This window comes from Pseudoliparis swirei, chromosome 22 (genome assembly GCF_029220125.1).
Source record: "Pseudoliparis swirei isolate HS2019 ecotype Mariana Trench chromosome 22, NWPU_hadal_v1, whole genome shotgun sequence".
NCBI classification, from domain to species: domain Eukaryota; kingdom Metazoa; phylum Chordata; class Actinopteri; order Perciformes; family Liparidae; genus Pseudoliparis; species Pseudoliparis swirei.
In genome coordinates this window covers 6,275,512-6,292,837 of record NC_079409.1, presented here as the reverse complement: position 1 = coordinate 6,292,837, position 17,326 = coordinate 6,275,512, and the positions used below count along the sequence as shown (strand labels likewise).

Below are 17,326 nucleotides of genomic sequence, written 5' to 3'. Positions count from 1 at the left end.
AGACTGGAAACGTCGCACTGGACCTCAAGCAACTTGGATTGTTTGCCTTGCCTCTTGCTCCAGACTCGGGGACCTTGATTTCCAAATAAAAGGCTAAATGTATTTTCATCTGAAAAGAGGACCAGTGAGCAACAGTCCTGTCCCTTTTCTCCTGAGCCCATGCAGGTAAGACATTGCTGAGGGTGGTAATGACCGTCTTCTGGACACCTGTCATGTCGGCTGTCTTCCCCATGATTGTGTAGCCTGACAGAGACAATGTAAAGGCTCTTGGCAGGTGTTTTGAGTGTGCTACATGATTGAACTTATTAACACTATTCTAATTTTCTGAGTTACTGAATTTGGGGTTTTCATTAGCTCTAAGCCATCATCACAATTAGAAGAAATACACCCTTGAAATATGTGTGGAATGAATCTATAACGTATATAAGTTTCACTTTTTGAATTTAATTACTGAAATAAATATACTTTTTGATCATTCTATAATAAAGCTTTTTTCTATTTTTTATAGTTTTTCCTGATCCGATGTGAGGTCAAAGGTCAGGGATGTCGTATGTGTACAGATTGTAAAGTCCTCTGAGGCTAATTTGTAATTTTTGATAATGGGCTATACAAAATAAACTGAATTGAATTGAATTGAATAATTCATTGAGATGCTGAGGTAAGGGTACCAGCAATGGCCTAGCGCCACCCCCCCCTTAAAACCTTTATCAAACATAGATCTATTAACTCCACTCTGTCCACCAGAGCTGTCACAAACAGGGACTGTGAGGTCCCGTTTAGAAAAACCCTGTTTGGGCAAAATGTGCTGTCCTTCAAAGGATGCATGGTGTGGAACAGCCTACCTCCTTCTATAAGGGAAAGCCCCAGCCTGGTCACCTTCAAAGGCCACCTGAAGGCATGGCTCAGACTTAATCAGCCCTGTGACCATTAGAGTTAACCCGCACGGTATCCAAATGTCTTACATGCACCTTTTTATTAATCTTTTTTTCTTCTTTTGTATTATTGTACTGTCATTACGTGTGAAGTGATGTGTGCTTTCCATTTCACTCTGCTTGTACTCTTAAACTACATCAACCTGCCAAGGGACTACAGATGGAAACTAGCCTCCCGGCTATAATCTGTCATATTTACATGTACATTGTACTGTCTATCAATATGCACTGTCCCTTATTCTCTAAATAAATAAATAAATGTGGGTCCAAAACACATGACGAATTATATAATATATACTTAAATACAGAAATTAAATCAACACCATGTGGCTTAAGTAGTGTCACGTAAGCACTGGCACGATAACAGCGTTTTAACAAACTCGCCACTGTTGTGGGATATTGGATGAGGGGCGTGGCCTCACGTTTACAATCAAGGCTTTGACTCCGCACAGGTGAGCCACTGCACGCGCGCTGCTGACGGCTCAAGCGCGAGAGGGGCCGAGGACACAAGAGGCGGTTCCAGTCACACGCTGTCCAGGACACCGAGGACGTCTGTTCGTTTGGATTTTAACTTCATATTCTACAACAGCTTCATCTCTCGGGTGTATTAATTTAAAAAAATACAAAATGACCTGGACCAATGAATTTGGGACATTAAGCTCCGTTTTTCTGCCCATTTTACTCAGCTTCACTTTTCACGGTAAGTGACGTAGTTAGTTTAACCTGCTTGCGTTGCATTGGTTTTATCCCCTTTAATTTAAAAGGGAAAACACCTGTAACAAAGGTAACATTGTTTAGCTTTAAAGTGTGTTCCCGTTACTAATCGATATTGTTTCGGATTCACGTTAAGCCACTAATTATATGTATTTGTGCTTCTGTAACGGACACACAGCAGGCCTACATGCATTGTATGTTCACTTACCACCTGCATTAACTTAACTAATTGAACTTTAAGGATTTAAGATAACAAAAGCAATATTTCCTCTGTAAACGGATTACTTTTCTCACTGACAGTTGCAGACTGTACGCTGGTGGTTTCCAACGCGGGCCCTACGCTGGTGAATGCTTTAGCTGGCAGTAATGTGACTCTGGCTGTGACCTTCGAAGGGGCCCCCGACCCGGTGGTTACCTGGTTCATGGCCGGTCTACCTGTCGTCTCGTGGGGCATCGCCTCCAGTACTCCCCCTGACATAGACCCGAACAGAAGGAAGGTGCTGCGGATTGAGGCCGATGGCTCACTGAGCTTTGTAAACGTGCCACTTGGATACACCAGTAACTACACTGTTGAAATGGTAAAGACTGGGGTGGGAAGATCCGTCACAAATTTCACTCTAAAAATATTTGGTGAGTATAATATATATTTTTTGTAATATGGTTTGAATTTAAAATATGTAATAGGCCTACATATTTAGTATTGGTTTGTCCCACCGATTATTGCTGTAGGTATGTCTGAATTGGATAAAATTAGGAAAAAAATTAGGAGCTGCAGGGCTGTGTCCACAAAAGTTCCCAAATTTCCTCAGTTGAAGGTGGGACTGCCCTGAGAAATCCTGCAAATCAAAGATATCAGTCAAAATGAGCATATGCTGCAATATAATATGTTTTCTTCCCATCTTGACTGTATATGTAAATATATAAAAGATGCATGAGATTTTATATTTGGGCAGCTGGATAGTGGCGGGTGACTGCTTCTCCAGCGCACACAGCTTCAAATGCCGTTTCCTGGATGGTGCTAGACCAAGACTGAATCCCTCCCAGCTGTGCACTGGGAAGGAAAACATGCCTTAACTCTCAGAATTGACTATCTTTTTTAATTCAGTCAGATTGGTCATCCAAAGGAGCCGTTTCCATGGAATTGTCGTGCCTTTGAAAGGACGACGGGTATGTGATGAGTGACTTGAGGACTTTCCATCATTTCTTCCCCAGATGCAATCCAGAATGTGACCCTGAGAGTACAGTCTGGCCCTGCCCAGGAGGGAGCGGACCAGTTCACCCTGCAGTACAGCGTGCTGAAGGGAGGGGTCGAGCAAGAGATGTGGTTCTTCAGTGGCGTGGAGATAAAATCCAACTCTCACTACTTGGTGGAGGAGAGGAGTCTCGTGATCCTCAGTCCAAACCGAAGCGACACTGGACGGTACTCTGTGCTCCTGACGAACCCCTTCAGCAGTGTGACCACCGACCTCAACGTCACTGTGCTGTGTAAGATGACAGGTCTTTCTTTACCTCTGTCTGTCACCCTTTTGGTAACTTTCTCTCTTTGTGTTGTGTTTTGTAGACGGACCAGACGAGCCCATACTTGAGGTCCGTCCAGTTCGGCCTTTTTATGAACCGGGGGACTCCCTGAGCGTCTCCTGCCAGGCTGACGGGTTCCCCCCGCCTCGCGCCGCGTGGGCCTTTGGCAGTCAGCCCCTCGCTTCCCTCCATGGAGTCTTAAACCTAACGCATGTTCAGACCAGTCAAGGAGGCAAATATACCTGCACGCTGATCAATGGGGAGACGAAAAAACAGCGGCAACAGTTCCGAATTTTAAACATTTATGGTTTGTGAAAAACGGTTTTACCTGTTTTTTGTATGCTTGCAATAGAGTTTAGCGTTTAGTTGGTAATTGTCTCAATTGTTCCTGAGTGGGTCTTAAAGAACATTAAGATTTGTCTACTACATAAACTACATGGCTTTATTCTGCAGTAGAGCTATGGGATTACAGCCTTCACATTTGCACCTGCTGTTCAATGACCTTTTGTATATAGAAAATATGTTTACTGTCCATAGTTCCCAATTTTGATGAGTCAATGCTTTGTTTACTTTAATACTGTCTTATTTAATTTTCCCTTTGGACAGAGAAGCCGCCGGGGGTCCCGACGTGCTCTCTGCAGTCGGTGAATAACGTCGACCTGCAGTACCACTGTCGGTGGGTGGGGGGAACCCCACAGGCCCAGCTTTCTTTTCCAGCACTAAGCAACACCAGTGGAGCAGGGAACCTCAGCTTGACCTTCACAGCCTCGCCTGACCTTGACGGGAAAACGGTCACGTGCATGGCAGACCAGCCTGTCGAAAAGAATAACTGCAGTATAACTGCAGGTAAGTTTTACGTTTTTCAGAACGTCAAGCCAACAATCTGTCGTACTTGTACTCATCAGTGACTTTAGTCGCCAGCCCCATAAGAGAACCACATCCACCTCCCCAGGTAGTCCAAGGAGGTTCCTGCCTGCTGTGGGAACCACGGTTGACTCTACGGGCAAAATAGTGGTGACCATCAAATGCGTCAGCGAGGCCTCGCCTCAGGCGGTGGTGTCGTGGTCCAGAGGCAGCGAGGCTGACCCCAACACGCCACCATCCCAGATCAGCAGGAACACCACACGGCTCGCGATTCGGGATTACAATGTCAGCAACTTTCTCCTCCAGAGCTACACGTGCACCTGTCGCAACCCACTAGGCAGCCAGACACGGGAAATCCAGTTGAAAGGTACAATATTTCTGTTCTTGGTTTGTCGGTTATAACATGATCAGGGGTGGAAAATAACCAGACGCTTACTTGACTATCTTGGAGGTTTAAATACAGTTTTTGCTACTACTACATTTCATGGACTAATTACTTTGAACATGACGGTTTTATGTGTCTGTGTACCTAGAAAAGCGCTATAGAAGTCTACATTATTATATGTAACGGATTTAAGATGACCTTGGGTGACTCATTTTAAAAGGTTAAACTACTCAACGGTATATAAAGTAATGTGAACCAGATAACCTTTTGAAATGCTACTTATAAGTGAATGAGTCAGTAATTTGACACTGAAGCGCTATTCCACAAAAAAAGGGCTGAAATGATGAATACCTCTATTTGCTGATGGTCAGAAAATGTATCGGCAACTATCCTCATAATATGTGTGTGCATCAATTCTGTTGCTTTAGCTTCTAATTTGGGCTTCTTGCATTACCCGAGTAAAAGGACACAATGGCCCGCTATGTAAAACCTGAGCTTCCCTTTTTAAACAAAGCTCTCCAGTCTTGGTATCCCCTCTCCTGCCCTCTCTCTCTTGAGCTCCTTCCAGCTCACAATCCCTCCTTTCTCAGGACCGTCGATCTCGGAGTCCAGTTTGTTCACCAATCTCAATCGAACCGTCGTCACGCTGACCTGGGAGGTCCCGCCCACCTCCATCGTTACAGGTAAATCCGTGATTAACTCTAGGACCGCTGGTCTTTACACATCACACACAAACCAAACCTTCCCGTTTTAAAATTTGTACACGTCAGCAGAACTCCACAAGGTTGAAAACAAACTCCCCGTGGAGGATAGGGGTGTAAATACTGTGCATGGGGGAAGCCTCGAGCTGAGCAGTGTTTTTTATCAAGTGAAATCATTCATTGTGGTAACACTCTGCTTTGGCTCCACTTTGATGCTATGTGACACAGAACCTCATGTGCTTTTGCAAAGGGTTTGACATCCAAGTGAAAGGACCAGCCCTCCTGAGCAGGAATCATACTGGTCCCCAAACGAGAGACGGCTTCTACTCCATCACGCCCAAACCGGGCAACGCCAGGAGTGCCGACATCTTTAACCTCGATCCCAAGTTGACCTACATGTTCCGGGTCATCCCCAGAGCTCGCATGACTGGGGGACTGCCGTCTGCCGTCCACAGAATTGGTCCAGGTATGGCACGTTGTTGGAGTCTGTATGTTTTTTGTCGTCCTGCATTCCTCATCCCAGTGCCAGGCTCCAGCAGTCAAACCACTCTCCTGGTCACAGGAGGCGGCGGCTTGAGTGGATCTGCCATCGCTGGCCTTGCAGCTGGAATCCCCTGCAGCTTCCTCTTCGTCGCCCTGCTGGGCGGCTTCATCTACTTCTGTGTCTCCTTGGACAAGAACACAAGTATGTGGCTGCTTTGCAAAAACGTCCGAGTCAAACGAGGGGGACGCGTTATCTTTTTAATATGTTTATTTCCTGTTTTGTAGGTCGGGTAACCAGATACCCAGCGTCCAGAGCAGTTGAGAAGGTAGGAAACGAGTCGCGTTACAGAAGTTGATGGTTCTAGTTTTGGAGGAGCGTGTGGCGTATAACACGTAGAGCATACTCTGCATACTCTGCATCAGAAGCATGTATTCCCTCATGAGCGTGTTGCACGGTGGACTTTGGGCTGGTTGCTTGAGCCTCTTTCTCATCGCTCACAGGCGGTCACGACCCCAACAGAAACGGCTCCTCACAAGCTGCTGACCGGAGGGCTCCAGCCTCCTCCAGATTACAACCGACTGCAGCAGGTTGTCTTTCACATGAAACGCATCGAACCGGAACATCGAACCGGAACATCGCTTCTGTTGCGGATTTACAGTATTATTCGTTTTCTTTTTTTCAGACTCCCTCTGAAAGATCAGTGGCTCTTCCAACATTTCTCCCTCCACCGCCTGTCAGAGTTGCTACGACTGTCTGAACTTTAAAATGTGCTATGATGTGTATATATTTTTTGTATAGCATGCAATATTTCTATGAGTTTTATTTCAATGTGATGTTTTTATTATTGTAACTGAAATGGGGATTGTTTTAAACATGTTGGATAGTTGTCACTTTATTCTTTTTGTAATCTGCAACTTAAAACTCCATGTTGTAACTTTATTTTTTCATAATAAATCCAAGTTAAAGCCATGCCTGTGACGTTATTAACAGAACAATCTTAACGGTTTCCGTCATTTTCTGTAACTTCACAAGTTCTAAATCCCATCCCTGCCTGCTGTTCTAGTCGCTCCGTGTATTTGATGCGTCCATACACATCATTAGTGTTCTGCATTATGAATCAATGTGATGTATTTCCTGCTTTAGGGTGACTAGTGCACTGCCTGTTTGGACCGCATTGCTTTTGGCCTTCAGAGGCACTGCTTGAAATTTGTATCTGTTTACATTCTGCCAGCTGATTAATTATTTCATAAAGGAAGTGTCTCTCTACTCGTTAAGCTGGGAATAAGGATAGATGTTCAGTCAACAATGAGCATTGTTTCCATGTATGTGTATTAAATTATTAAAGTAGTACTTTGGTTAATCTTTAATTCAACCCCTGACTAAAGAGCCGCAGTAATACACAACACTGCAGAGGAAAACTAATGCCACGGTAGTCTGTTTTTTGTGGCGTTTTAAATGTAGGAATATGGAAAGATGTGTGTATGCTTGAAATGGATGACGAGGCTGGTTCTTTATGATTAAATCTTTATGAAGCCCCTGGAGCAGAGGATGACAGTTGGAGCGAGGACCTCATTTCAAGTCTCAAGGTTTCTTTCTTGGAAAAAATCTAAAGTTTTATTACAAGCGTTCAACACATTTGTGACCGTGAAGGTCTAAAGTGTGGATTCAGTCCCATTATCTCAGTTATATTTCGGTTGACTTTGGCCACTCAGTTTGTGAAATCCTGTTAAAATCACATAAATATAATATGCACTGATGTTTTGAGGACAGCAGTGTGCACCAGGGAGTTACGAGTACAGTACACACACATTACCCTGACGCGTCCTCTGAGGAAACACTCAAATACCCCGGATGTGTCCATTGTGGTGATCTGATGCTTTTGCTATGACTTTGTCCAGCAGAGGGCGCTATCCAATGGACGTTGAACAAACTTGAATAAATATATTAAACGCTGCTATTTTCTCGATGTTTGTTTAAATTAATCACCTCATATATATATATATATATGAATTAAATAAACATATATATATATATGTTTGTTTAATTTATATATATATAATACATACTAAGTTAATAATGTTGATGCTGGTAAAGATTCATCTGCATCATTCATACATTTTTCTTTTCTAGTTCAGATATGGCGCTGTTTATAAACTGCCTGCTTTTCTTTTTAAACCTAGTCTGCCAATTTTGAATCAATCACAAGGGCCCATTCTCTTCTCAACACATTGTTTGAGGGCCTCTTTCTCTCTCCAGCCCCCTCCACCCGCCCACCTCCCTACCCCCAACCCGCTATAGCCCCAGTGCATCGTCTATATTTACGCCGCTGGTGCAGTGTAACTACTCCCGACGTGAGTTGATTTCATGATTTTATGTAGCGCTCATCGCCTGTTTCCACATTCGAATGAAGATCCACATGATTGTACTTCCCCCCCGATGAATCCACACGCGTAGGCGTTTTAACTCAGACGAGGGCTGGAGCTCTTTCTATCCAGCTGATGCTGAGGTTGAATCTTTTTGCAGCATCGTATTGGAGATTAGATGGACACGCCGGTGTCCAAAATCCCATTTCACCTCCCTCATCCTTGAATAAATCATCAGGGAAAAGAAGGAGTTGAATGTCTGAACAATGCGTTATGGTCCCAAATCACAACCAACGAATCAAGAATGCTCTAAACTGAAGGATGCTCTCTTCCAAACACATTCATTCCTACACCATATCTTACAAGGTACAACACTGACTCCCATCTTTACTCTTTTTGCACAATGCTTAAGCCTCAACCGTTGTCATGAGTTGTCATGAGTTATAAGTTAACTTTCCCTGACACCATGTTAAAAGAGACCCCCCCCCCCCCCCCCATCTACAGGGCTTTCATGCTTGGTGGACGTCATACTGATGGAGGTCAGTGAAGGTCGGAAAGGGCTGTTTATTTATTCATTGGACATTTTGAATTCAAACAGCATCGTGTACATCTGCTTCTTTCTGTCTGAGATCATGCCACAAACGCTCAGTGGTGGAGACGGAGTCACCGTATATAGATGAAATGACACATTCACCACATCTGAGCTCTGCTGTGTTGTGACAACCTTTGTCCGGAGCACTTTGCTAAATGACGTGCTGATTACATGAATGAGAAAACTCAAATCGTCTTGTGCAAATACTAACCACATAAGTGTGGCACCGCGATCGTGTGAATGCAGACTAAACACGGCTGTGGGCAGGTTAAAGACGGAGATGATTTAGCTTGAGTCATACGATGCGTCTACAATAAAACAACACAAACACCTTTGACCTTTTGGACAATATTTATGTTTCAGTCAGGTAGATACATGTTTATCAAATTCTCACATAAATTACATGACTTAAAATCCCTCATGTCGACTAATTATGTAGTTAATGACAAATTGTGTGTGTGTGTGTGTGTGTGTGTTCATGACCGGCCGTCCTGAAAGGAAGTGTGCGCTTCAGCATGTTCCATTGACCGCAGCAGTACTGCGAGCCTTTGCACATCCACAGTTCCAGAACGCCGAATAGAACAACAGACACGGACTGCCAGCGGCCTCCTATCCCAGACCCTCCCCCAACTCCATCCAACGCCGTCACCCCTGACCCCCACCGCCCCCTAAAAAAAACCTCCCATTTAGTTCAGTGTGAAAGAGTCACGTGGCTTTTCGGCCCGGCCGCTCATCTGCATTTGTTCTGTGCCGATTGTTTTAAAGGATTTTGCCTCCATCAACAGAAACGTGGAGGGGATAACTTTTTGGAATTCAGCCTAGGGCTTCCTCTTTGACATTTCGCTCACTCCTGGCTTGCACTCTCACTCACTCACTCTCTCTCTCTCTCTCTCTCACTCTTTCCCTGAGGAAAGGCTGATACTTAAGAGGGTTGATTTATACCGCGGAATCCAGGTGAGCTGATGCCGGGTACTTCTGTTAACTGCCGATGCAAATTGGATGGAAAGACTGTGGAGTAAATGTAAAACATTAGAAATGCGTATCATGTAATATCTGTCGAAGTAATGAGTGGGAGTCTCGCCGGAGGGTGGGCTGAGAGGCCCTTCAGCATGGGATTTTGTAAAAATGTTAGATTTGTTGTTTTGTTCGGAATCTGTAATATTACGACGTTATCCCTCGGAGTCTTTCTACTGAACCCGTGATACATTTTTCAGGATCGTTTGCCGAACTAGAGATTAGAGATGCATCCGTCTCCGTTCATAATGGTGTTCAGACCCTCCACCTGGGTGACACGTGTGTTTCACGTGGCTAGCTTCATGTCACTGTGTTTATGGCTATTTGTGCAGCCACACACAGGGACCGGGCTTTAACTTTAACTTGGTGGTAGACGGTTATCTTTGAGGTGTTGGACTAATTCACCCAAAAATTCCTCCATTGTCTCATTTTAAAAACCCTCTTCGGTATTTAATTATTTTGCAGCAACCATTCACCGTCTTCCAAAGAATAATGACTTGTGTGGGTTGACTGTGCTGTAAGTAGGATATGTTCTGGTTTTATGAAATTGGACCAGAAATTAACATACCTGGAGAGAGAGTTGCATATATATATATATATATATATATATATATATATATATATATATATATATATATATAATGCAACATATCTGTCTCTCTCTCTCTCTGTGTATATATACAGGACTGTCTCAGAAAATTAGAATATTGTGATGAAGTTCTTTATTTTCTGTAATGCAATTAAAAAAACAAAAATGTCATGCATTCTGGATTCATTACAATTCAACTGAAATATTGCAAGCCTTTTATTCTTTTAATATTGCTGATTATGGCTTACAGCTTAAGAAAACTCAAATATCCTATCTCTAAATATTAGAATATCATGAAAAAGTATACTAGTAGGGTATTAAACAAATCACTTGAATTGTCTAATTAACTCGAAACACCTGCAAGGGTTTCCTGAGCCTTGTCAAACACTCAGCTGTTATAAATCTTTTTTTTTACTTGGTCTGAGGAAATATTAAAATTTTATGAGATAGGATTTTAGAGTTTTCTTAAGCTGTAAGCCATAATCAGCAATATTAAAAGAATAAAAGGCTTGCAATATTTCAGTTGATTTGTAATGAATCCAGAATGCATGACATTTTTGTTTTTTGAATTGCATTACAGAAAATAAAGAACTTTATCACAATATTCTAATTTTCTGAGACAGTCCTGTATATATATGTATGTGTATATATGTGCCAGAAGGAATGGGGTTTTAACCCCCTAGTCCTGAAGGGTAAATCTAAACAGTAAATGTAAATAAATATCTTTCCTTTATTAGACACGTAAACCGTGGCGCCCTAACTGTAGCTCATAAGGCCCATTTTGATCTGTGGCTGCACACACTGTTTCAGGCCATTCCTATCTCCTCAATCCATTACCTCCAAAGCTGCAACCCCTGTTGTATAAACTGACTGCTGACTCCTACCTTTACTCTTTTTGCACAGTGCTTAAGCCTCAACCGTTGCCACCGTGTCACTCATGATGCACAGCTTCATGGGAGGGGGCCTCTTTTGTGCCATCGTGGGGAACATCCTGCTGGTGGTCTCCACAGCCACAGACTACTGGATGCAGTACCGTCTGTCTGGCAGCTTTGCCCACCAGGGCCTGTGGAGGTACTGCATGTCTGGCAAGTGCTACATGCAGACTGACAGCATTGGTAAGTGAGAAATATCTTATTTGGAAGCCTAAATGTGGGTCTCGTCTGAATAATAACAATAGTTTCTTGAAGTGATTGCAGCAACAATAGTGAGACGATTAAATATCTTTCACTTTCAAGGAAGAGTGGCTAACATTTCTCGGTAGGTTTTGATATAAACGGAATATGATATGTTTTCTATACACTGTAACCACCTGAAAATAAGAATAGTTGTGTATGCTTTACCTCAGAATATGCAGTTCATATCTACATAGAGATCAGGAAAACATCCACCATGTTTCTACAGTAGCCCAGAGCAGACAAACCAAATTGTCGCTCTAGATAGGGTCATTCCAGTTTTACACACTAGACCTTTACTAAGAGTCTACAGCCATGCCAGCTGCTCTGTGAGGCCGGCACAATGACAATGCTAACATGCTGATTGTAAGCAGATGTAATGTTTCCCGCGTTCACCGAGTTGGTTTAGCCTGTAGCATGCTAACATGAGCTAATTTGCACTAATTATAAGCCAAAGGCCCGACGATGTCGCTGGATAAAAAGCCACGGGATTACCAAAATCACATTGTAGCGAAACCGTAAATTCATGTGGAAAGAAAACCGTCATTTCCCTTGTATGCACACCTTTACAGTTGTATGAGTGCTGTGTGAGTCCAGCTGTGCAGTTTTCAAGATCAAGGCAAAAATGATGTGAAATAAAATTCCAGTTCCAGGGGTCAATAGAAATTCTAGGAAAGATACATTTCCAGTAGATTTTCAAATGACATGTTTTGGGGATCTTCCTCATATATTTATGGCATGTTCTCTCCGTTGCTTTACTCCTCCTCAGCCTACTGGAATGCCACTCGCGTTTTCATGATCCTCTCCGCCATGTCGTGCTTTGCCGGCATCATCGCAGGAATCCTCTCCTTTGCCCACTTCTCGGCCTTCGAGAGGTTCAACCGCTCCTTTGCCGCCGGGATCATGTTCTTTGTTTCAAGTGAGTCACGTATCCACGTTTTGTATTTGGTGTATTTTCATATCATGTAAATCTCAGACACATATTAGTTGATATATAGCAGCAGGCGTTCTAAAACATATACCTCCCTCTCTGCCCACCTCAGCTCTCTTTGTTCTGCTTGCAATGGCCATTTACACCGGAGTGACCGTGAACTTCCTGGGCAAGCGCTTCGGTGACTGGCGCTTCTCCTGGTCCTACATACTCGGCTGGGTAGCACTGCTCATGAACTTCTTTGCAGGTTTGTTAAATAAAAGAGTGCATTAGAGTTCACTGTAACTTCATCATAATAGTAAGACAATTATGCTGGGAATATGTGAATATTATACACAGTTATTGCACACCAAGGGAAACTGTTAGTATTCCAAAATACAGCTAAAGAAAAAAGAAAATCATTAATAAAATGGTGTTCCAGGAACACTTTCTTTTGTATGACATTTTATGTACAGAAATTCCCACTATACATTCTCAATCTGACATTTATTCACACCTGTGGGCAAATTACATCCCTATGTTTTGTCTTGCAGGTATATTCTACATGTGTGCCTACAGAATGCACGCGTGTAGGAGAATCGCTGGCCCACGTTAAAGTAAACAAGAGATAAGTTGTCAAGGGTGCAAAGGATATCCCCATTGCAAAATAGACAATTTACTGTATAATAATAAAATCTGGAATTTTGCAAACACATCAAACACGTCTTGTGGTTTTTGTGATAAAGTCATCTGTGATTGTTTGGGATGGAAAGCCATTCATAAATAATAAACTCTGACATAATTAAGTTTGGATTGCAATAAGCAATAAACCTGCATTTATTCAAAGTTAAGCCTCCACCACTAATCATTTCAGAAAAACAAATGATTCTTCCACATCGACATTCAATTTAGGGCGTCCTTTAAAAGAAAAAAAAGAAAGTCCACTGTGACATAATTTCTAAGAAGAAATCTGAGATTCGTTTCAGCAACAGAGAATAGTCGTACAGTAGACCTGTAGATCAGGTTTCTGTTACTTGGGAACAGCTGAAATGTTAATTTCCTCTTGTCACCTTATTGACATTAACATCAGTTTTAAAAAACTCACGAGTCATATTCATTGTACCTTTGCCTGTGGCTGTATGTTGCCTCCTCTTTTGCGATGCTATACTTTTGGAGAAGTATGAGAAATTTAAATATGTGACACAACTGAATGTCTCTTTGCACAGAAATATGTTACTGTTAGTTACCACACGGCTGAGGTGGATGCAGTATTTAGATCTGTTTATATTAAACTATATTAGAGCGACTAAATAAAAACAAAAGAAACAACTTCTCAGAAACAAAGTTAGAATATTGCTCTTTCAAACCATATATATTTTCTTCTTAAAACATATCAAGTACATACATCACCTTATTTCTTATATGCATTGCAAATATAGTGTTTAAGTCAACTTTTTACAATATCAGAAAAGCTGGAAATACTTTTTATTGATTACCATATATTATCCAACAATGTACATTATTAAATTCTTATTTAGTTTCAGGTAATGAAAAGTAGGTCGGAATCCACTCAGGATAAATGACACTCAAACCATTTTGCGGTGTATAATTCAACTATGATCAAATACTTGAATAATACATTACTGCAAATAATTTAGGCATTTCTGACACCTGCACACATTTTTTTCCCTTACTTTGGATAATTTGAAAAAAAAGTCTCATTTTTCTTTGAGGGACACCGACAGGAACACTTACCCTGCCAGGTGAGCTGCTGTGTGAATATGTCCGATGGCTCACTGATGTGTTCCCGAGCCTTTTCATCAGCCCCCTAACGCCCTCTGTTCAGTCACAGGGAGTCGCTGAGCTCATTTGAAGCAGTCAGCCTGAACGTCTCTCGTCTCCGGCTTCTCAAATCTGGCTTCGCAACCGCTTGTTGGACGAGGTGACGGCTCTAAAATATGTATGATATGCACCATTGAAGCTTGATGGAAACAATTGGGCTTGAAAGAATACAAACACGGCATGGTCCTAAAGAAGAATGTAGACTGCTACTTTTGCATAAACACAACTTAAAGTAGGTTAGAGCTCAAATAGCTAAAGCCACTTCAGTTTTAACAAACAAAAGAATGTCAACAATAAGACAAAATGCCATTTTACACATGCATTATGTGGATTAAACATTCAAATAAATATACAGGTATTTTATATTAATAATGCATTAAAACAGTGGAAACTGGGATAACTCTTCATCATTAATATCCTTATTGTTCTTTTTAATTACTCTAATGTGAAAAATATATCTTCAGGCACAAAAAGTCTGTTGAAATCTTTTTAAAAAACATGAATATAAAAACAAAAGGAACATAATACCAATAATTGTCAGAACAGACAAAAAGTAAACATACATTTAAGAGAGGAAGGCCTAAAAGTATATTCAAACGGACTTGACAGATGTGTGATCTATTTATGCACATCGCTCTTATTTTTAAATTTAACCTCAGCATATTCACTTTCCATCCCTTTCTCCACGTTGCCAGAGGGGCTTCTCCTCTCCACGAAACCTCTGTGCAGGCCTCCCCCTGGGCAAATCTCCTCCAAGTCCATCGAGTCTGCAGCCTTCTTCCTCTTCTTCTTCTTCATGCTCCTTTTCACCCATTTCACGACCGAGTAAATCACATCTTTGCCTTCCTCGCTCGTCTTCTCTGAACTTTTGCCGTTGGGTCCGGAGCTCGGCTCAGAGAGAGTTGCAGACGCCTCCTCTTCGGTTGCGTTTGGTACCTAAACGATTCAAGAGAACACGTCAGTGGCCCACGTCGTGCTCTCATCCGGCTTCCTTGCGTAAAGAGAGCCCGGCTGGTACCTCGGTTCCCTCTCCAGCTGCTCGACGATGGCTCACGGCGGCTGTGCTGCTGTCTGCGGCGCTCTGACTCTTCAGGAGGTTGAGGCGAGACTTCTGAACCCTGGAAAACACACAAGAATGTGAGCCGTATACAATTGAATGGGTACATTTTGTTATTCATATTTGTTTTCTCATTTATTTATGAAATGAAATAGTCTCAATGGACTTGAACTCTGTTGAAGCACAGCTCACGTGGTCAAGTTGCATGTGGATTCAAACAAATGATCAGAAAATCACCAGAAATGATGCGATATGCGAGTGGAGAATAGTGATGAAAATCAAAATGTGTGGCGAACATGGTGGTGCTGATTGACATGTGAGCCGTTACGATGCGCCGTCTCTGGATTTACCCGATGCAAAGGCAAAGCACGAGCACGAGCACGAGCACGAGCAGAGCGGCAACCGTGGAGATGAAAAGTATCAGCGTCACTCGATCTGAAACGCACAATGAGAGATTAGGATAAACAAGATTCAGATTCAACTTTATTATCATTGCACAGAGTACAAGCACTGGGGAAGTAACTCGAGACATCGTTCTTTTGGTAAAACTTTGGAAATGCAGTAAAATAATAATTCAGCTTGGTGAGGAGTAAGGCCACTTAAGTTCATATGAAAACACACTGCAATGTAAATACCTCTTTCTTCTATCAGGGAAGAAGTATCTATGAGTAAGTAGTATACACTACCGTTCAAAAGTTTGGGGTCATCCAGACAATTTTGTGTCTTCCATGAAAACTCACTTTTATTTATCAAATGAATTGAAAATTGAATAGAAAATATAGTCAAGACATTGACAAGGTTAGAAATAATGATTAATATTTGAAATATTAATTTTGTTCTTCAAACTTCAAGCTCAAAGGAAGGCCAGTTGTATAGCTTATATCACCAGCATAACTGTTTTCAGCTGTGCTAACATAATTGCACAAGGGTTTTCTAATCAGATATTAGTCTTCTAAGGCGATTCGCAAACACAATGTACCATTAGAACACTGGAGTGATAGTTGATGGAAATGGGCCTCTATACACCTATGGAGATATTTCATTAGAAACCAGACGTTTCCACCTAGAATAGTCATTTACCACATTAACAATGTATAGTGTGTATTTTTGATTAATGTTATCTTTATTGAAAAAACAGTGCTTTTCTTTGAAAAATAAAGACATTTCTAAGTGACCCCAAACTTTTGAACGGTAGTGTATATCTCCACACACTTCTCTCTCTCTCATCCGGGCCCATTTATAATAATAAATAGTGCCTTTATTCTCCGGATGCCTATCCGACGAGCCGCTGCGTTCCCCAATATAATAACGTCCTTTCAAGCCTTCCACCTCCTAAAAAAGGAAGCAACAAGTGGCGCAACAAACCTTGCTAGTAATTAGAGAAGGTGACATGGGCACTGATGAGAAAGTTGCAAACACGAGCAGCTAATATAGAGAAGTAACACCTTACAATGGCCCTTACTTCCCAAAGGAAGCCATACAGGGTTTAATTAAAGAGCTTACAGTATCGCATTGTTGAAAATACAAAATGTAGATGGATGATGTAGACTGCATTTCTTTGAGGAAAAAAAATAATTATTTAGTGTCTACGAATGTCTTTCTTTCAAGCTCACCAATAACATTTCTAGAGCTCACGCGATACGGACCTTGACTTGGTGCAGACGTCTGAGGCTCAAGGCGGCTGACACTAAAACGCTGACTGGCGGATCCCAGAGAGTTGGAGCTGAGGCAGAGCACCCAGGAAAGACCCCTCCCCCGTGGGCCATCCACGCTGATGCTGCCCCACAGGCCTGAGGCATTCAGATGCTCCTTGCTTCTCACAGACCTGTCAGAGTGATTCACAGGTGACCCATCCAAATACCAGCGTAAAGTGGGAGAAGGATTTCCCTGAGTCCTGCAGGAACAGGTGAGCTGGTCTGCAGCCTTGATGCAGTCCGATGAGGGCAGGATCTGAGGGGCGACTGCAACGCATGGAGAGAAAGTTTAGTCTGGAGTCATTTAAGTTAGGTTAGTTTGACCTGTGAGTTAACTAGTAACATGGATCTATATATAATGTTGGCACATTGTGTTTTCTACACAGATGAGGGGATCTGGTAACTACATTTGGCACATTTCTATCAGTAAAAATACAAAAGGAAAAAAATATAGTTAAGTATCTAACTAACTAGTAACTAACTAGAAGGTGATCA

The 17,326-nt window shown here is 42.1% G+C and overlaps 2 protein-coding genes across 2 annotated transcripts; both read left to right on the top strand.

Moving 5' to 3' along the window:
* The first annotated feature begins 1,457 nt into the window (after nucleotides 1-1,457).
* Nucleotides 1,458-6,643, top strand: vsig10l (V-set and immunoglobulin domain containing 10 like). Its single transcript, XM_056444704.1, has 12 exons — nucleotides 1,458-1,632; nucleotides 1,947-2,276; nucleotides 2,859-3,131; nucleotides 3,208-3,471; nucleotides 3,771-4,010; nucleotides 4,117-4,395; nucleotides 5,004-5,096; nucleotides 5,365-5,580; nucleotides 5,677-5,799; nucleotides 5,883-5,923; nucleotides 6,099-6,185; nucleotides 6,281-6,643. The coding sequence occupies exons 1-12, from the start codon at nucleotides 1,560-1,562 to the stop codon at nucleotides 6,353-6,355; spliced, it is 2,094 nt and encodes a 697-aa protein (XP_056300679.1). The 5' UTR covers nucleotides 1,458-1,559; the 3' UTR covers nucleotides 6,356-6,643.
* A 4,450-nt stretch (nucleotides 6,644-11,093) lies between these two features.
* Nucleotides 11,094-12,939, top strand: lim2.5 (lens intrinsic membrane protein 2.5). The gene is made up of 4 exons (XM_056444791.1): nucleotides 11,094-11,271; nucleotides 12,098-12,247; nucleotides 12,372-12,506; nucleotides 12,793-12,939. The coding sequence occupies exons 1-4, from the start codon at nucleotides 11,094-11,096 to the stop codon at nucleotides 12,852-12,854; spliced, it is 525 nt and encodes a 174-aa protein (XP_056300766.1). The 3' UTR covers nucleotides 12,855-12,939.
* The last annotated feature ends 4,387 nt before the right edge of the window (nucleotides 12,940-17,326 follow it).